The sequence below is a fragment of the Schistocerca americana genome, chromosome 2 (assembly GCF_021461395.2).
Source record: "Schistocerca americana isolate TAMUIC-IGC-003095 chromosome 2, iqSchAmer2.1, whole genome shotgun sequence".
NCBI lineage: Eukaryota > Metazoa > Arthropoda > Insecta > Orthoptera > Acrididae > Schistocerca > Schistocerca americana.
This window is the reverse complement of record NC_060120.1, coordinates 219,176,187-219,198,530: the sequence shown is the minus strand read 5'-3', so window position 1 is coordinate 219,198,530 and position 22,344 is coordinate 219,176,187. Positions and strand designations below refer to the sequence as shown.

At 38.4% G+C, this 22,344-nt stretch overlaps 1 protein-coding gene across 1 annotated transcript in view; it reads right to left on the bottom strand.

Annotated features, from left to right (window-relative positions):
- Positions 1-21,065, bottom strand: part of LOC124594845 (esterase E4-like) — a 43,007-nt gene extending 21,942 nt beyond the window's left edge. The window contains exons 1-4 of the mRNA XM_047133302.1: positions 20,790-21,065; positions 10,857-10,985; positions 9,036-9,195; positions 4,730-4,915 (exon numbers count right to left, since the gene is read on the bottom strand). Coding sequence (XP_046989258.1) covers positions 4,730-4,915; positions 9,036-9,195; positions 10,857-10,985; positions 20,790-21,014 — 700 coding nt within the window. The 5' untranslated portion in view covers positions 21,015-21,065. The remainder of the gene's footprint in view (positions 1-4,729; positions 4,916-9,035; positions 9,196-10,856; positions 10,986-20,789) is intronic.
- Between the last annotated feature and the right edge of the window lie 1,279 nt (positions 21,066-22,344).

The following is a 22,344-nucleotide window of genomic DNA, read 5'->3' as shown; positions in this document are numbered from 1 at the left end:
AAATGTAAATTATTTGTGCTATTAGAATAAAAATGTGTACTTTTATTTATTCTACATGCTTAAGCTTACAATTAAATTTATGCCAGTAAAATTCTGGCTGTAATATTACATGCAAACCTTGGTTCTTAGAAACCAAGTAAAATACTTGATATGTGACACATAAAATGCACATGCAGTACTGTATTATTTCACTTGCTTTGTCCTATATTACTAGTACACCATCTGTACAATATGTAATCAACAGGACCAAATAAAAATCAAATCAAGGTTTCAGCTCAAACTTTCCTATTATTACATGTTCTTCCTTTCCAAGCCTAAATTAAAGCTGATCTCACTGAGCCCAGCATTGGATTAGAAATGCTAGTTACCAGTACCTAGTAATCACTTCCCAAGGAGTTCTGAACTGAATTTGACAAACTTTTCAACAGTTAAGTTCTAACCTATTTCAGTTCGTCTAAGAATGGCATATAATGGCAATATCTGATTTAATATGTTGTTATAACTTACATTATGGGTTGAGTTTTAGAAATGTAACTTGGATTTCTGGTTTCATGTACCGCCTAATATCAAAAAAGTGTCAGCAGTGTAGTTTAAATGAGAATACTAACATCCTATAGTTTCAAATTAGGCCATTGCCTTGTAAAATGGTAGGATTTTTTCACCCCTCCTTCAGTTTTCAGGAACTTTTATTGATTCAGTGAAACCATGCATTAAATATACTTTCAAAGAGAATCTATCTATTCATTATTATCCAGTGCTAGCAAAGAAAATTTGTTCCATGTTCAGAAAATGATTGAAGAGAACACCTGTATTAGCTACCAGTAAATCAGCAGTTTCAGTGAATTCTTCACGCTGCAGCTTACGTAATATCCTTTATGTGACTACAGTCTGCAGCTAATGGATGTTTTGCCATATATTGTAGGAACAGGCAGATCAGTTAAAAATTGACAATGAAACGTAACTGTATCAACATGACAAAGAAATGCAGAGGCAGTGATGCATGTCTATCTTAGTCACAGTAGAAGACAGAAGTACAGAGAGGTATGGTGGGGAATGTCTTCGTAGACAGCCACAAGAGTCAAGGAGAAGTGCCGAATACTAGCTCTGTATGAGAGGTCATCCCACCATAATGCACTTACTCATTCAGTTTTGTTCTCTTTTTAAATGTGAAATAAACCACTTCTGTGCATAATTTTGAGTTCCTAGAGCCAAATGCATCTACTTTTGAAAAGTTCTGGAACAGATTACTGAAACAGAATTTTTATTATATATTTTGAACACATTAATTTTTTAAAATGACCAATTTCATTGTAACATTAACCATTCTCATATCTGACTGTATTAGTTATGAGAGTAAACCATCCAGCTATCAGCAAAATGTACATGCTACATCACTGATTAAAATAGTGACTATGTTATGCTTTGATGTAGCGTGCAAATTTTTCTGATAATTGCCTGGATAACTCCCCAATGTACCGGTAGATAGATCTTAGGATGGTTCATGGTGAACTGAATCTGATGATTTTAAAAAATTAATGCAATCAGGACAGACCATGGAAAAGCTGTTTTACAAACAGTAATTGCGGATTTTATCAAAGGACCATATGGTCATTTTTTGCAAATTTCTCTGAGAAAATGTATCAACACATCCTTGAGAGATATTTCTCGTGATGAGTTCTGTAGAGGCTAGTGTGAAAATGAATAGATGAATTAGTGCAACTACTTGAAAGAGGCTTCTTTCAGAAGAGGTAATCAAATATTTTTATGAAGTATTTATTACTTTCTAAAATGTTCATAATGATCCTACAGTGATACAATTTTTAGGCCACTTGATACTGTAGAATCTGTGTAAAATGGAGCATACAATAAAATTGGGAAATTTGGCCATAGATCAAAGCAAATCAAGATGACTTTTCCATTATATCATGTGAGTCCTTGCACCTGTTCAGGTGTATCACCAACAATGAGCTACTGATTTCTGTGTTCTTACTAGTTACAGACTTGCCGTATATCTATTTGACAACAGGCTATTTTGCATTAAAATAATAATAATGTGGCTCTCACATTGACAGCTCATTTTATCTGATGTGTCATAGTGAGCTCTACTGGAACGCCTTCATAGTGTTCAACTAAATGATGTATATACATCAAAGACAGTATGCATGTAAAATCATAGTTCATAATCCTCTGTGTGAACTTGAATGTATTTTTCCATCTCGATTATTTTGTGAGATAAATATTTAGGCAGGAGTAATAGGTTGTGTGGCTCTTCTTGGAAGCTATGGTTTCATAATTTTAACACTAAAGTTTCTCCATGGTGCCCACTGCCTGTCTTACAACAGCTGCCGCTGGAGTTTAGTCAGCGTCTCTATGATGCTGTTGTACTTATAAAACAAATTCACGACGAAACATGGTGCCTTCCTTTGGGTCTTCTTTATCTCCTGTATTAATCCTATCCTGTAAGGACCCATTCATTTAAGTGGGATTTTGTTAAGTGACCTCCTTTATGGGTGAAATACATTACCCTACAATGTTTTCAATGAATCTCAGTGTGACACCTGCTTTTCCTGCATTTCGTTTTGTGTGGTCATTCTACTTAAGTTTATTCTGGACACCTAATTCCCAGATATTTTAAAGTTATTCCTTTTTCCAGTGATTCATTGTCAGTAATGTGTTCAAACATTAATGGGTCTTTCATCCTCTTTATGTGTGGTTATCTTAAGGACCATCTACATCTGTACACTGCATACCACTGTGTGGTGCATAGCAGAGGGTCTTCCAATCGTACCATCTATTAGGGCATTTTCCTGTTCCTTTTTTTGTCAGCATCCAACCCCTTGCACTCAGCTTCAGTCATCTGCAGATCTTCCTGTATTTTGCTGTAGTTTTGTACCTATGGGATTTTTCTGTATACGTGAGCATCGGTGAACAGCCTCATGGATCTTCTGATGTTTTCATGTCTGATAATGTCTCCCCTATTATGATCAGTGTGCTGTGTTCTAGATGTGATGAAGATGTCAATCCAACCATAAACCTAGTCTGATATGGCTCATATTTTCTTTTGATGTGGCAGTGTTGGACATTATGAAAGTCTTCTACACGTTACGGGATACAGTATCAACTTGGGTACCATCTTCATCTCGTTGATGAATAGAGTGAGATGTATTTCACAAGAGTGCTGCTTGTGGAATCGATATTAATTAGCACAGAGGGGATTCTTGGTCTCTAGTAGAAATCATGTTCCACATTTCTGCAAACAATTGATTTAAGTGACATAGGCCTTCTGTTTACATTCTTGAAAACAGGAATGATCCGTACTATATCGCAATCCCTTGGCTTGCTTTATTACTCTAGTGACCTATGAGGAACTGCTGCTAGAAGAGAAAGAAGTTCTTTCGCATGATCTACATGTAATCATATAGATATCCCATCAGGCACAGTCGACATTTCTCTGTTGAGCAATGTTAGTTGATTTTCTGTTCAGCAGTCACTTACCTACATGTCTGTCATTTCAGAATCCATTCAACAATAAGGAAGAGGAACAATAGTACAATCCACAGTGGAACAATTTTGATAGACCAAATTTGGTATTTTATCTCCTACTTTATATACTTTATATCAGCCTTTGTTTCAGTGCCAGTGTGATTATTGGTCCTCAAAACTGCTGTCAGTAATATGAAAAATGCTGTACTTTGACCTTGTTGTGATTAAAAAAAACATAATTTCATTTTATTTCAATTTCCATTTTCAGATTTCTATTCAACATGGTACTCTTTTTCCCTGCATTTAAAAAACATTTAGTCAAGTTCGTGATTTGTACGAGGGTAAGTCAATTATTATCTGCAATTTAGTTATATTTTTGTTTATTTTGGTAACAAGTCATTTTACATTGATGATGCATGCTTTGTTTATTTGTTATTATATCTTTGCAATTTTCAAGCTGCTATGTTAGTTTTGTTGTTACTGCCGTGTTATTAATCATGGCTATTCCACTGTCTATTTCCACCAAAGAAGAGCAACATTCAGTGATCCATTTTTTGTGGTTGGAAGGTGTATCAGGGGCCAAAAATCATCGAAGACTTTTGGTACAGTACAGGAACAGTGTTTTGCCACAACGCAGTGTCCATGAATGGATTGAAAAATTCTGAAATGGTTGCACAAGTGTTATGCACGTTGAAGGAGCTGGACGACTGTTTACCCCCACAAATTAAGAAACCATTGAGCATTCACATGAAATGATTCTCTTAGACAGATAATTAACTATTAACAAAGTGGCACATCATCTGCAAATTACTAGTTTCTGCCTATGAAATCATCCTCAACAGACTTGGGTTTCATAAAGTTTGTGCAAGATGGGTCCCAAACTAACTCACACAGTTGCATAAACAAATGCACTTAGGCACTGCTAAAATGCTCCAGAAACTGAAGTTTGAAGTACTGGATCACTCTCCATTTAGTCCCGATCTTGCCCCTTCTGACTATCACTTGTTTGGTCCACTCAAACAGGCATTAAGGGGCCGTCGATTTGCCTCAGACGAAGCAGTGAAAGAAGCGGTACATTCCTGGCTCGCAGATCAACTAAGAACCTTCTTCTATGAGAGCATCAGGAAGCTTGTACAACAATGGACCAAGTGCATTGAAATGCCAGGAGACTATGTTAAAAATGATGTTCTTGTAAGTTTCGTACTTACTACCTTATAATATCAGTATTATGATAATTGCTATATACCTCTAGACATTGGAGACAGCATGTGCAGATATACACTGATGGACCCTGCACTGTAACCACTGACTGTCACATTGTCTGGGTCACCTCCAAACGAAGCAATATTCTGCTGTACCCATTTGAGAGCCATCACCTGATCCTTAAATCCATTGTTCCCAGGAAGAACTGAATCTCCAGTGCTTAAGAAACCTGTAATATGATTACATGTAGTCCCAATTTTTATAATCAACAATATTTTATGTCTATTTAAACATTATTTAGAGAGTCATACTACTTCAACATACAAAGAAAAAAATTATTCACCAGCCACTGAATGATCAAAGAGCAATAAAGAAGCAATTTTTATTATAAACTTATTAACAGCAACACACAGTGGCAGTACTCACTATCTTTCATATAAGTCTTTATTTGCAAAATCCTACAGCGGCAGGAATGGTTAAAGGTTTGACTGACCGATGGGAGAGCATCATATTGATACTGAAAACCCTGAGCTGTCTGATCCTCAAGGTAGATGCCAACTATCTCATGAAAGCTCATTTACAAAGTTTCAATAACGAGCATTAAGCAAGGAAGCTATGAATATACTGCAAACACCTCTCTTGCTCCCATAGGAACCATGAAGACAAGATTAGACTAATTACCGTGCACTTAGAGGCTTTTTCTCTGCAAACCACATTGAAATGGATGGCAGATGGTATGTCCTACTGTACCAGTTATTAGGGTTTCTTCCTGTTCCATTCACGTATGTAGTGCAAGAAGAATGATTGTTTGATGCCTCTGTACACACTGTAATTATTCTAATCTTCTTCTCATGATCCGTATGTGAGTGCTACATGGGGGGGTTGTAGTATATTCCTAGAGTCATCATTCAGAGCCAGTTCTTGAAACCTCATTTGTAGACTTCCGTGGGGTAATTTAAGTCTATCATCAACAGTTTCCCAGTTTAGTTTCTTCAGCTTGACTGTAACATTCTCCATTGGCTCAGACACATCTGTGACCACTCATGCTGACCTTCTCTGTATATGTTTAATATCCCCTGTTAGTCCTATTTGGTATGGGTCCCACACATTTGAGCAGTATTCAAGAATGGGTCACACAAATGATTCGTAAGTGATCTCCTTTGTAAACTGATTGCACTTCCCCAGTATTTTATCAATAAGCCGAAGTGTACCATCTGCTTTACCCACAACAGAGCCTATGTAATCATTCCATTTCATATCCCTACAAAGTGTTACAACCAGGTATTTGTATGAACTGGCTGATTCGAACTGTGGCTCAGTGATATTATGGTGATATTATATATTTTTCATTTTGTGAAGTGCACAGTTTTGCATTTCTGAATAATGAAAGTAAGTTGTCAGTCTTTGCATCCCTTTGAAATCTTGTCACAATCTGACTGCTGAATATTCATGCAGCTTCTTTCAGACAGTACTTCATTATAGATAACTGCATCATTTGCAAAAAATCTGAGATTACTATTAATATTGTCCACAAGGTCATTAATATACAATATGAACAGCAAGGGTCCCAACTCACTTCTCTGGGGCACACCCAAAGTTACTTGTACATCTGATGATGACTCCACATCCAAGATAACATACTGTGTCCTCCCTACCAAACCTCCTTAACCCAGTCACAAATCTCACTTGTTTCTGCATTTGTTCAAAATTCTGACAGTTATGGTATGTGTTATACTGAGTCAAATGCTTTTTGGCAATCAAGAAATACTACACCTACCTGACCACCTTCATCCAAAGCTTTCAGTTTCTCATGTGAGAAAAGTGCGAGTTGGATTTCACATGATTGATGTTCTCAGAATCCATGCTGGTTGGCATGGAAGAGATACTGTTTGAGATACTTCATTATGTTTGAACTCGGAATATTTTCTAAGATTCTACCACAAATCAAGTGTCAAAGATAGTGGATGGCAGTTTTGTGGATCACTCCTACAACCCTTCTAGTAGACAGGTGTTATGTGTGCTTTCTTCCAACTTCTGGGGACAATTTTTTGTTTGAGGGATCTATGATAGATTATAGTTAGAAGAGGGGCTAACTCAGCCACAAATTCAATATAGACTTTGATAGGAATTCCATTGGGCCATGGAGGTTTGTTCAATTTCAGTTGTTTCTCAATATCACTGGCATTAGTAGTGATTTCACTCATCTTTTCAATGGTACAAGGGTTAAATTGGGGCACTTCTTTGCATATATAGATATAGGGGTAGAATGCTTAACATAGTTAACACTCATAATTTTGCTTAACATTTCTCTAGTATTTCAGTGCATGTACTTGATATACTTTCTGATACAAAACATGTTTATCCACCTTGCACTGTAGTGATAAGGTTATAAAAATGAGAGTAAATTATATTGAGCATTGATGTGGGATTTTACACATGAAAACTAAGATGCAATTTAGTGAAACTGTGTAACATAAAGCCACTGTTTACATAATACTTCTTCTGCACCTTAAGTCCCACCAAGAATTTTCCAGTAATATGTGAATCATTTGTTTCTGTTTTCTGTCCATACTATTAGAAACACACACATCATCAAAATTCACTCTTATGTGCAGGAGCATGTTTAAATTACCTTAATGATTGAAAATCCAGAATACATACAGTGATCCATAGTAAGTTCTGCAGGTGGCAGGTCAAACCGGTTTGCAGAATGGCTATGCATGATAAGTTGACACTGAATATATTCCCTAATGTTTCTATATGCAGAAATCAATGTTTTTAGTAGTACTAAAAAACTATGGGCTTCTGTATAGAAGCAATGAACCAAAAAATGTTTACAGTTTACAATGGTCAAATAAAACAATTGTGTGTTTCTCAAGTTTGGTCATTAGGTAATTCAGAAACTTTAAGGTCAGTTAAGTGTAGCAGACTGATTTATAAGAGGAGCCTGAGCTGAGATTGAGAATTTACATATTTTGCAAATTATGCATTTATAACCATGCTAACAGTGTTGAAGTCTCTTGCCATTTTGGAAAAAAATATATTAGAGTGAAGTCTGGAACAGTAGATGGTGAGCAAACATCAATATTCACTGTGAAACTAATGCGCGACAGAGCTGTGGTACTAAACTAAGGGTTTTATAATTGTAAATATCCATTTGCTTTTTCTTTAATGCAATACAGCAGTGATTGTAACATGGAAAATCTAGGCTGGAATGTAAAAATATTGTGAAAAGCATAGTTGCTGCTCACCGTGTAGAGGAAATGCTGAGTCGCAGATAGGCACAATAAAACGACTGTGGGAAAATGGGCTGTCAAAAAAAGGTCTGCATTGAAAAAAGACAAAAACACACACATGAGATCACTATCTCTGGCAGCTAAAGCCCTTATTATACAGTGAGTAGCAACTGTCGTTTTCATAATATTGTTACAGCTGGGATTCTGCATGACCTGGATTGGTAGGTTTCAGGAGATGTGGAACTAGATATCTACACACAAATCACTTCTGTAAATTAAGGGCTGCTGGTTTGTGGGTATGGAGCTGTTGCCCAATAATGTCCAGGATATGTTCCAATGGGTTCATAACAGGCAAACTTGGTGGCCAAGACATCAATGTGATACAATATTGCAGTGCCTGTGAGTACAGGTTGTAGACATATATGGCTGACAACATATGGAAGTTCGGGTCTGCCCATGAATAGTGCTCAGATTGCCCAGTTGGTGTGGCGACCATCCAATATGTGGGAAATCTGGGTTTAAGTTCAGTTCAGCACAAAATTTCATTGTGTCATTCCATTACACAGCTGATGATATTTGCAACTGTGCATACGTTTCATGTATATCAATGTGAGTTTACTGTCATGCTCCTCAAATCACTGGAGCATGATTCTAGTCTTGTGACATGATCAGTTATCCTGCTTTAAGAAGCCATCACACTCAGGGAGGACATCAATCATGAAGGAATGCTGCAGGTGGTGCACAATAATGTTCAGGCAGTCCACAGCTGTCATGGTGTCATTTTATTACTAACACAGGTCCTGTGGTGTCCCTCTTGGATGACAATGTAATCCAGAAAAGCCCACTTACCTATTGAGCAAGGTAGTGCAGTGGTTAGCATACTGGACTTGCATTCAGGAGGACAACAGTTCAAACCCATGATTTAGGTTTTCCATGATTTCCCTAAATCACTTCAGGCAAATGCCAGGATGGTTCCTTTGAAACTATCAATCTCTCACTCTCTCTCTCTCTCTCTCTCTCTCCATGTGTGTGTGTGTTTGTGTGTGTGTGTGTGTGTGTGTTGTTTTTTACACTTAGTTAAAGGAGAATATGCTGTTCCTGGGGACAGCTTACCTAAAGCCCCAAGCCTGTAGTTGAGAGTCACAAGAACTATATCCTCATCCAAGAGGTACTCAGGACCAAAAAGGTCACTTGTTCCTCTAAATAGATAGAAGGCACCAGGATGCAGGAAGATCATTACTGGTCTCTTTGGGTTTCCAGTACTGTCTGGCAACTGGAATTATAAAAAGGTGTATACATTAATTAATGTCATTTCTGTGTGTCTACATTAATTATTATGAAATACAAACAGACTGTACAGTTATAACCATTTCCTTCATTTGACATAAGCTGTGCTAAACTGCTCATGCTTTCATTTTCGTTATAACCATGCAGAATATTTTCTTGGAATCTGTAACAATGATCAAAAGATTATGCAGTCTGCAAAACAAGCTTATTACTAAGCATATTGTAGAAGAATTATTGAAGACTTTGTGACTATGTCTGTACATTGTGCAAAATTCATACGCGAGTCAGCTGCTTTCAACTACAGTTGCGATTATGCCTATTAAATCTCTCAGCATGATATTTAAATTAGTCTTCAGAAGTGTTGCACTATTTAGTTCCACCTGAATAAAAACACAACCAACTATCACTGCAGTTTGAAAAGTGAAAGAAACAGAAATGGATGTACAATCAGCTGTCATTCCATACAAGAAAAACTCTTACCCCTAAAACAACAGCTAAAAGCAATACAATTTGCATTAGACATTTAATGTGTAAATACTAAAAGTTTGCTCAAAATTGGAGATATAAGTTACATGAGGAACTAGTTAGGTGAGTAATTAGATCAGAGCCCACATAACCCCAGCAGGAAAATACAGGGTGATCAGAATCAGTCTGAAAAGCTTTTAAGAGTATTACAGGGGAGGTTTTTCTGAGAAATAATTGTTAAGAAAAATATTAATACATTGTAACGTTTCTGAGTTATTTAGCATTCAAGTTAGTCAATCAGGTCACTGTGTGCACAAATTCAAGCAGCCTGCTGCATACTATTAGTGTCAGTTGTTCTCGTAGCAGAGATGATAGTACACAAGGCTGTTCAGTCTTTGCCTCAGGTTCAATCATTATTATGTCCAATTCTTGTATCACTCTCTTCTTCGGCTGTTGGAACTAAACAAAGAACATGTTTGGCGACACTGTCTGTTGCAGGCCACTTGAATTTGTGCATGTAACAGTGTGATTGGCTAACTTCAATGCTAAATAACTCTAAAATGCCACAAGTATCAAATTTTTTTTCTTAACTATTTTTTCTCAGCACAACCTCCTGTGAAACACTCTACAAGATTTTCAGACTGTTTCTGACCAGCCTGTCTATCACACCCATTGATACTCCTCTGATTGACACAAAAGGTGGATGAAATAGTCCCTGACAATAAATACAGATAGTTTATAATATGAAATGGCATTCAAATTGTTGGATTAGGAGTAATATGAAGTGCAGAAAAGGCCTTGAAGTTCATTTTTCTTCAGCCCCCTTAACCTAAGGCTTCAGTAAGTTTTTCATTTATGTATCTCATACACCTCTTTCTTTTTACTTTCTTTTTCTTACTGGCTGAGGTTGTGAAATACCTTCTAGCTCCGAATGCTGAATGTTTTTGTGTCCAGCTTCACTGGTCCTGTGTTAGCAATTGGTGTTAGTTCAATACGTAGACCAACATTTATCAGAACATATCCTATAACGGAGACAGGAATCCATCATTATGGAATTAGTGATTCAATGTTTGCATCTGAATTAATGAAACATGTTGCAACAAAAACTTTCTTTAACATGTTATTGTTACATATTTTCTACAGCAGGTAGCAATTTTCTATCACAGATATAGTTTTACTTACCTTTGTAGTGTATACGTTGAGAAACAAACAGTCTTCAGAGGTTTCATTGGTGTTCTCTCTCTCAGGACATCTTGCTCCATCCTTTGTGGCATCTGTTACACCATCCCATGGGTTCAGTGGCACTGGAGGCTAAAAATTCAGATAAATGTGATAAATTATCCTCAACCTTTATTTTGCTTGTCTATGTTTTATCTGTTTAGTGTTATTAATTTCTAAAGAGGACCAAATGATACAATCAGTGATGTATGAATTCAAATATGATTATGTTTACAAATGAAAATTATTTTTAACAAATGTAGCAATCATGGCTGTCATAAAATGACAAAAAAATCATGGTTGTTTTAGTTTTTAGTGTGAGAGTTAAATGAACTACACTACCTCTGACTTGTTGAAGATATTTTATAGACGTATAGAAGATTGGATATTGATGCCTAAAAAGAAAAGAATGAGACAGAGAGTGGGAGAGATCTGAAGGTTTGTTTGACCACCACACAGCTTTACTAGGGCACAGTCCTGTTTGAGGTGGTATGTTTTGTCTTCCTCCAACCTTTGAATGATTTATACACCCAAATATAAGGGGATCGACAGTTTAATGTGAACTCCAAGGAATGGCACAACTTGGCGTCTTTCATATCAACAAATAATAACCAGAGGTGAAAGAAGTGAAAAGTTACAGAATAAACTCTAAGAACCTTTTGGTTTAAATCTGACAGTCCACTGAGCTGAATTATATATAATTATAAACATGATAATAATATTAAAACTGGAAATTTTCGTTAGCTTACACACTGTCTCTGAAAAGCACAGTGAAATGCATCTGTTACTGTCCCAGTGCTGCTGAATTTCTCTTTAGCTATATCTTACATGCTTTAATATTTGTTTAATTATACCAGTTTTGTCCTCAAGGTTATGTCAGACACTACAAACTGTTGTAACTAGTTGTTTAAAATATATGAAACCTTATGAAGATTTAAAAGGCATAATTCTGTTAGGACCTGGTTACTAAAGCTGTCCTTTTTGTCATCTAAACAGGCTGACCTTGAAAAGTTTATTCAGGAATTATGTTCAACTATTATTAAATGAAAAATATTAATAGAGGATTTTCTCGTACATTTTTTGATGTAGCAAGGGATCGTGTGTACATTATTATTCCATGCATTATGCCAGATTATGAAATGGATCATGCTGTTATTTAGTACACAGAAAGATCCATGATAAAGAGAGGAAAATAAAACAACAATACATTTATGTATTCTCAATTTCATTCAGATTGTTGCCAGCAAAGAATCATGAGCAGGCAAAACTTTTATACCATATTAATTAAAGAAACTCCATATCTGAAATTAAATATGAAGCAACTGTGCCTGGGTGAACTGGAACATGAAATACTAAAATATTACCAACTGGCATTGCAGACAGTGTGCTAGGTCAATTTATGCAACCCTGTGGTACTGAATTATTTACAAGTCACACAGAGACTGACCGACCACCAAATGGCAATATCAGCTCAAGACTTGGAAGCCTGCTGTCACATGGTCATCACATGTACTGGTCATTAGATTCAAGGTGCTTAGGATTAAAACCACTTGAGACTGGTGTGGGAATAATTCTATAACTCTGAAAAGTTTCAAATGTTCTAAAACCCTTCAAGGCCTGGCAGGCTAGTGTACAATGTACTGGGTTACCTGAAGGCCTGCAGCATTCATTCCTTCAGACATCATGTTCCATAAATCCCATCATGAGAGAGAGCCTTCAGAGTTGCCCAATGAATCAAGTTATATGTTAACAGGCACCACTGTCAACTTCCGTAAATTATACTGATGATAAATTTATGACTAGTGCTAATCTACTCAAACTGATAATATGGTAATTATTTCCAAAGTACTTTAAATGTGTGTTTCAAGAGGAAAACAGCCACTTCGGAAAAAAGCCACTGCACCTCCTCCTCCTATATTCCTCACTTGCAAATTTCATCTGATAATGCCACTTGCTAACTCCTGGTAGATTAATACACTAACTCTGGTGAAATAATATTGTGATTATTGCAACATGAAGTTGGGCAAAATGAAACAATTGCTTTGGGGACAATAAATTGCAGAACTTGAGGTTCCTTAGAAGGACCTCTCTGGGTATCTTTGCTCACTCAGAGACCAGAGAGGAATCATTTTAGACAGACTTATGAAAGATTCCTCAATAGTTGAAGACTAATGCCCCATTGCTCTCCTTAGTGTCATGTTCAAGCTCCTGTAGAGACTCGCCCTTGACAGAATCTGTTCAGACATCAACAAACATGTCCCTATAGAGCTAGCTAGGCTTAGTTCAGGAAGAGGATGTGACCAAAGGTGCTAACAATAGCAGCTCATATCAAAAACGGCTTTGAGAAGAAGAAGAGAAACATGATGGTCATCTTAGATCTAACTGCAGCCTATGATACCATCCTACATGACAGACTCCTACCAAATTTATTGTCATTCTATATCAGAAACTTACCACTGTAACTGGCAAAATTTCCTCAGTTGCAGGTTCCTCAGAGAATTCTAAAAGTAGAGTTTACAAAATAAATGATGGTGTCTTACAAGGTGTTTTGGCTCAATTCCTTTTTATTTGTTTACATACAATCTTCCATGAATGAAATCCAGGAAATTTATTTACATCAGTTATATTGCTTTGTTGACTCAGGATGGAAGCTTTATGGAGGCTGATGGAACATTAACAACAGACCCAGATATGTTGGGTGGATACTTTAAAAATAACTCGCTCTGAACACCCTCTCCAATGGAAATGAAGAACACATTTCATGCACTGCAATCACAGACTAGACACTTTTTTTTTTTTTTTTCACAATAAAAGTGTCTACATTGTGATTGCAGCATAAGATGTGTGTTCTTCATTTCCACCCAAACAGATTGCCTCACACCACAGCATGAGTACCTTACAAGACTCTTCAATATTTCAACACTCCAAAATATCTAGATATGATCCTACACATGTCTTTGACATACAAAATTCATCTCAGGACTATGAAATCAAAACTAAGAATAATATGCTCCAGAAGTTAACATGAATCACCCGGGGTGACAGTGAAACAGTCCTCAGATCATCAGCCTTAGCTCTTTCATACTAAGTTGCAGAATACTGCTGTTTCATCTGGCTAAACAGTGCTCCCAGAAAATAGTAAGACACAAGCAATGCACCACATCACAGGATGCACTTTTCATACAAACACACATTGGTGACCAATTCTTGGTAATATTCCACAACCATTCATAAGAAGACAACCATCATTGCTGAACATGTGGATAAGAATAAAAAACAACCCACAATTACCAGTTCATCAGAACTTTCATTGTCAGAAACCCAACGACTGAAGTCTATAAAACCATTATGGTGCACAGCAATCAGCTTGTAGGACAGACATTTCAACTTGCAAGATGCCTGACAGCAAAGACTACCAAATCCACTGGTTCGTCCCTCAACTGTTAGGGATAAAACTCAATGGGACGCAGGGCAAGTAAGGCTATCAACCTGCTTCCCTGGTACTTTAAATATAATGCTGTCAACAATCAGAGTAAAATGCCTCGTACCTTTGGAGGTGACAGAGTCCCACCTCTAATTGACAAACCAGGGACTCCTAAGATACGACTTGGCAAATGAATGGTAACGAGATGGGGAGCTATTATTATCAATGGGAGCTACTCTGGGAAGAAGGTAGAGCTGGCAGAGGATGCAAGTAAGATGGGGTTGGATGTTTTAGCTGTTAGTGACATTTGGGTAAGGGGTGAGAAAGAAGAGGAAGTGGGAGAATACAAGGTCTACCTGTCACGACTCAAAGCAGGAATAGCACAATGGGGTGTAGGTCTTTACATCAGGAAAGAAATGGAACCCAGCATAGTTGCAATAGTTGCAATAAGGTACATAAATGTACGACTGATGTGGATAGATTTGACAGTGTCTAGCAAGAAAATTAAGATTGTGTCAGTATATATTTGCATTGTAAAGGGACAGAGCAAGATAAGATGGATAGTTTTTATGACGCACTCAGTGATGTAGTTGTTAGAGTAAAGGACAATGACAGTGTTCTGCTCACGGGTGATTTTAATGCCAGGATTGGAAATTGAACAAAAGGGTATGAAAAGGTTGTGGGTAAATTTGGAGAGGATATTGAGGCCAAAAGGACCGGGAAACAACTCTTGGATTTCTGTGGCAGTATGGGCTTCGTAATCACAAACTCCTTTTTTAAACATAAGAACATTCACTGGTATACTTGGGAAGGCAGGGGAACCAGCTCTGTCATTGACTATATAATAACAGATCAGGAATTCAGGAAGGCTGTGAGGGAGACATGTGTATTCAGGGGATTCTTTGATGACACTGATCACTATTTAATCTGCAGTGAAATTGGGATTGTGAGGCCGAAAGTGCAGAAGGTCAGGTCCATATGTAGGAGGATAAGAGTGGAGAAACTTCAGGATAAGGAAATCAGGCACAAGTACATAACAGAGATCTCAGAAAGGTACCAGTTAGTTGAATGTAGTCAATTGCAGTCATTGGAAAAGGAATGGACAAAGTACAGGGACACAGTACTAGAAGTGGCTAAAGGATGTCTTGGAACAGTAGTGTGTAAAGGTAGGATGAAGCAAACAGCTTGGTGGAATGACACAGTCAACGCAGCCTGTAAAAGGAAAAATAAGGCGTATCAAAAATGGCTACATACTTGAACTCAAGTAGACAGAAAAAGTTACGTTGAAGAAAGAAACAAAGCCAAAGAGATAATTGCAGCATCCAAGAAGGAATCTTGGGAAGACTTTGGAAACAGGTTGGAGACTTTGGGTCAAGCTGCTGGAAAACCATTCTGGAGTGTAATTAGCAGTCTTCAAAAGGGAGATAAGAAGGAAATGACAAGTATTTTGGACAGGTCAGGAAAACTGCTGGTGAATCGTGTTGATGCCTTGGGCAGATGGAGGGAATATTTTGAAGAGTTGCTCAATGTAGGTGAAAATACGATCAGTAATGTTTCAGATTTCAATGTACAATAGGATAGGAATGATGATGGAAATAGGATCACATTTGAGGAAGTGGAGAAAATGGTCAATAGATTGCAGTGCAGTAAAGCGGCTGGGGTGGATGAAATTACGTCAGAACTCATCAAATACAATGGAATGTCAGGTCTTAAATGGCTACACAGGATAACTGAAATAGCGTGGGAGTTGGGACAGGTTCCATCAGACTGGACGAAAGCAGTAATCACACCAATCTTTAAACATGGAAACAGAAAAGATTGTAACATCTACAGAGGTATCTCTTTAATCAGCGTTGTGGGTAAAATCTTCTCAGGTATTGTTGAAAGGAAAGTGCGAGTATTAGTTGAGGACAAATTGGATGAAAATCAGTGTGGGTTTAGGCCTCTTAGAGGTTGTCAGGACCAGATCTTTAGCTTACGGCAAATAATGGAGAAGTGTTAAGAGTGGAACAGGGAATTGTATCTATGCTTTATAGATCTAGAAAAGTCATATGACTGGGTTCCTAGGAGGAAGTTATTGTCTGTTCTATGAGATTTTGGAATAGGAGGCAAACTTTTGCAACAATTAAAGGTCTTTACATAGATAGTCAGGCAGCAGTTAGAGTTGACAGTAAGTTGAGTTCATGGTTCAGAGTAGTTTCAGGGGTAAGACAAGGCTGCAACCTGTGTCCACTGTTGTTCATATAATTTATGGATCATATGTTGAAAACAATAGACTGGCTGGGTGAGATTAAGATATGTGAACACAAAATAAGCAGTCTCGCATTTGTGGATGACTTAGTTGTGATGGCAGATTTGATTGAAAGTTTGCAAAGTAATATTTCAGAGCTAGATCAGAAATGTAAGGACTATGGTATGAAGATTAGCATCTCCAAAACGAAAGTAATGTCAGTGGGAAAGAGATATAAACGGATTGAGTTCCAAATAGGAGGAACAAAGTGAGAACAGGTGGACGGTTTCAAGTACTTAGGATGCATATTCTCACAGGATGGCGACATAGTGAAAGAACTGGAAGCAAGGTGTAACAAAGCTAATGCAGTGAGTACTCCGCTATGCTCTACTCTCTTCTGCAAGAAGGAAGTCAGTACAAAGACTAAGTTATCTGCGCACCATTCAATCTTTCGACCGACTTTGTTGTATGGGACCAAAAGCTGGGTGTATTCAGGTTACCTTATCAATAAGGTTGAGGTTACGGATATGAAAGTAGCTAGGATGATTGCAGGTGCTAGTAGATGGGAACAATGGCAGGAGGGTGTCCACAATGAGGAAATCAGAGAAAACCTGGGAATGAACTCTATAGATGTAGCAGTCAGGGCGAACAGGCTTAGATGGTGGGGTCATGTTACACGCATGGGAGAAGCAAGGTTACCCAAGAGACTCATGGGTTCAGCAGTAGAGGGTAGGAGGAGTCGGGGTAGACCAAGGAGAAGGTACCTGGATTCGGATAAGAATGATTTTGAAGTAATAGGCTTAACATCAGAAGAGGCACCAATGTTAGCACTGAATAGGGGATCACGGAGGAATTTTATAAGGGGACTATGCTCCAGGCTGAACACTGAAAGGCATAATCAGTCTTAAATGATGATGATGATGATGAGATGCCTGGAATAATCAGTGGCAGAAGGAAACTTCCTTGAAGCATCACCAACGTATTGAAACTCCCAGGAAGCAATCAGCAGGTTTTCATCTACCCCAATGAAACTGGTGCATTATGAATAGGATCAGAACTGACCACAGCATATATGAAGCATTGCTGCACCAATGGTGATGGAAATGTGACAGCAGTGAAGAGCAGCAAACAGTACATCACATAACATTTGAATGTTCCTTCAGAGCATTCAGACAGGCAGTGTAAGACTTTCGCAGTTTATTTGCACAAGCTTCTGATTGAATTTTAAAGCTGGGCCTAGGGCTATGCACCCATTACAAACTTTGGGCTATGAACCCATTACAAATTTTAGATTGCATGCATCTGTGCAGAAATGTACACACTTGTTGAAACATTCTGGCAGATTAAAACTTTGTGCCAGACTGAGACTCAAACTCAAGACCTTTGACTTTTGTTGGCAAGTGCTCTACCATATATATTTGTTGTAAATAGTTGTTTAGCATTTTCTCCAGTCATCATGTGAAAATAAATAACAATTGCAAAAAAGGATTCGAATACAGGCTAGTGGAGTTGAAAGAGGAATCAATGTCAAATAGAATAGGCCGATAGTACATTTATCAGAAGTTAGGCAAAAAATAAAGACTAAGTAGAACCAACAAATGATTTTTTATTACAGAGAAACAACAGAGAGGAAATCCAAGCAAAGGCTTTGTAATAAATAATAAAATTAAAAATAATTTCACTTATGTTTACTGAATCTCAAACAGAACAGCAAAACTTGTTTATAAATAAGAGAAAGATGTCACATGGTGGCTAAGTACCAATGTGCTCATACGATGATGAGGAGGTAGAATACCTTATGAGGAGCTACAGAAACTGGTAAATGACTAAAAATGATATTACAAGATGCTGATGGGAGATTTTTTTAATACAGAAGTAGGGCAAAAGCTAAAGAATAATTCTTCAGTGGGAATGACGGTAAGCAATGATAGAGATCACACATTAGTAAAATTTGCTTAGAAGAGCAAACAACATAATTTGTTTGTACCACTTTGTTCCAGAAGAAAACGAATAGGAAACATACTTAGCAAAGACCAATTGGAAATAAAATGAAATTGCCAATATTTCACTGAACAGTAAAGAGATCTTATAGAAGGTGATTACCCTGAACTATCTTGGGACTTGTGCACCCTAGGGATCATGCACGGTCACCATTCAGCACATCCGCAGTTGGCTCCTCTGCAACTGGCACATCTACCAGTCCCTTCAACCTCCCCCACCCTGGCACACCCGCACACCCACTGGCTCACAGACAGCCTGCCTGCAGCCGGCCCACCCACAGCCAACCTGTCTGCAGATTTTTCAGGCTTGCTCTTACATGTTCTCTTCTGAGCCACTTGTCACATCTGCATCTGAGCCGCCTGCCTTCAGCCAATGTTCCCTCTGTTGTCACAGCAACCATTCCAAGGCCCACAAGTGCACCTCTTTCCATCAAACGCCATGTCATCTCCGAGATGTCAGCCAGTTGTGTAGCACGGGTTGCCACAGTTACTGCCTGCTAACAACACTTTCACTGAAGATCAAACAAAAGCCGGGTTGTTTTCAAATGCCTCCATCAGCCACCACAGTACACTGCACTGCCAGCCACCCTGCCACAGGTGTAAGCAGTGGTGAAAACAGTGTACTGCCATCATGGCACTACCTCGTTTCTGCGAGTTATGTGCCTCTGCTGGTATCCCTCAGCCCCACAAGTTTTTATCCCTCTGCCTGACTACTCTGCAGCCAGTTCACACTCCGTGTTTATGCCAGCTGCGCCTAGTAGCCCATCAGAGTACATTTTGTCGAGCTAAATGAGGAGCATCTCACCACAGCATCCACAAACTATGTCCATCCTCGAGTACCCTACACTTACTACCTTCAAAGGTTTCAAGGACTTTGTGTCATTTTTTATGAAACACACATTGCATCAAAGAAGTAGGCCTACATATGCTTCACGCTTGCTCCTTCTGTGGAAAGTTTGCACTGGTGCTCCTAACAAAACTAATTGTCAGTTATAAAAAGATATTTTGAGTGTGAACAAGAGGAAAATGTAGAACTAGCCTATTTCAAAAATAGTAACTGTGCAAAGATGTTCAAGTTTGCTGTGATGATTTTGATCGGACAATGATCTCTTCATTGCGGATGTGCACCAGGCTCAAACTCTAATGGGAATTGATGAAATGCCGCAAGTACTGAAGGGAAGGGGCACTACATTCTTAGTGTGTGAATCTGTTGCGAATTTGTGTCTGGGAGGGGGTGTAGGTGGTGTGCTAGGGCCATGCGTGCAGTTGCCCTGACCACTGTGTCCGATAATACAATGATTGTGCATCTGCCTAGTAAGCAGAAGACCTTGGTCTTGGTTCGAATCCTCGTCTGGCTCAAATTTTCAACCCTCCCCATTGATTTAAATCAATGCCCACTCGCAACCAGTGTCTGTAACTTCTTTGTGTCCTAATTCTAAGCACCTTCTGGATCAAAATAGTGTCCTTTACAGACAATATATATATATATATATATATATATATATATATATATATATATATATATATATATATATATATAAAATTAACAATCTTTTATTAAAAGGTTGGTAATTAAGAATTCATATTTACAATGAAAACTGGAATTTCGTGAGCTATGTGTAATTAGAAATATGGACACATTCATTTTTTATAAAAATGGTATGTGTTAATTATTGTATATTTGATGAATTTTTTTTATTTAAATGCCGTAGTTATTCGAATGGAAAGAAAAAGAGAAAGAATCATGACCATAGCAACATTTAAGCCAGCGATTACTAGTCTCCCACGACGCCCACCAATTGGCCTACCATTAGTGAATTAAAGTCGGAGTAAATCGATGTCGATTTTATAGAGAATTTTTGACAGTCGCATCGAACTGCTTTAGTGATTGATATTTGAGCTGTGAATTTCACCTACAATTCCATACATTTAAAAAATTAAAAAAAAAAAAACGATTGCCGCGAAGTCCCCTTGTAAAACAATCAATTGTTTCCGCTTAGAACTGAACATGCCAAGTTCAAACTACAAACAACTGAATCCGCTGGTTTCATTCAGTTCTTCTCATACACTAGTTTTACTCGAAAGAATTACTAAATAATTCAACATCGATACGTGAAATACAAACCGAATGAGCCGATTGTTTTCGAGTAGTCAAATGTGTCGATTGTTGTGCAGCAACCAACTAAATCGATTATTTTTATTCGGTTGATACCATCACCACCTGAGCTCAGCTACTGGCGTACCTTGAAGCGTAGATTCCCAGTCGGAGGCTGCGCGTAACGCACTCCTCGGAAGGAGTATATCGTTCGCCCGTCCAGGGACTGCAGCACACTTCCCCTCAGGCGCCCCAGCGGCGTCTGCACCTCGGGAAATTCAGACGCTAACGTCGACGCCCCCTTTGTCCTGCCCCTGCCTGCTGCGGCGAGCGCCACGGCGCAAAACAGAACCGCCAGCACTCCTCTTTTCATGTCTGGAGGGAACTGACGGCACGAGCAGGAAGGAGCCGCTTATGTAGCAGCACGCACGCCAACTGGCTGCTTCTGGGAAGGCAGCGCGCACTTGGCCAAACCTGCTCCACACACACACACACACACACACACACACACACACACACAGAGTGGTACTCCCCTTGTTAGCCCGTAGCTTTCCGGTCCCGTCATACACAGGAACACCTCTGTGACACTGGCTTCTCGAGAGGTTATCTGAAAAACACCAAATACGGCTACTGATTGGTCTCTTGGTCTCTGCAATCAGTGTTGGCCTATCTATTAGATTCTCTCTCTCTCTCTCTCACTCTCTCTCTCTCTCTCTCCCCCCCCTCCCCCCCCTCCCCCCCCCCCCCCCTTGCGCGCGCGCGCCCACTACACACATTCGCAAACAAGTGTGCTTGCTCAAACGCAGAGTAGATGTAGAAGACGTCAGAATCCTCTACTCTAACACGTCACATTATTTACTATTTTTTGGTATTTTGTAAGCGTATTCTTTAGTTTAGTTGCATAATGAGTATCCACAGTCATGCTACAAATGCTGGATAAGCTTTATCCCGCAGTGTAAGTAATCTTCGCCTACTGACAATGCTGTATGATTTTTTTTAACTGCTTTTAGGCGAAGCCCTTTTCACCAGTTACAGTTATTTCAGTTAATGTTACAAACAGAACATCGACCTTCTATTAAAAAACATAAACTATAATTCAACGAGATAGTCTCTGTGCACGATTATGATATACATCTTTATATATATAATTCTACTGTACGTGTGTATGTCACTGAACTACTCCTAAACGGCTGGACCGATTTTAATGAATTTTTTTGTATGCGTTTGGGTGGCGCCCTGGAGGGTTTAGATTCACAAATCAGCCCGGCAGATGGCGCTGCAGTCGATATCTAGGTTATTTATCTATACTGCAGCCTAACGGCTGGATCGACTTGAATGACTTTTTGTGTTTCCATTCAAGTGGGGGCATGGAAAATTTACATTCTTAAATCACCACGGTAGGTGGCGTTGGATTTTTGTGTGCAATATTGAGCGTATAATATTCAGATATAAGTTACGTGCATTGGATTTCGCTTATTTTTCTACATTTTAATTTTTTTGTACGGTGTCTTTTGATATTTCAGGTGTCGCATTTCAGTGAATATTAAGTGTATTATATTCACATATAAGTTACGTACATAAAACAATGCCACGCCTTCGTGGACGAGGAGGAAATATTGATCGACGGACTCGGAATTCAAAATTAGTCCAGAACCATCGGGTAAATAGATCGGCAGAAGATCAATTGACAGACAATGAAAATT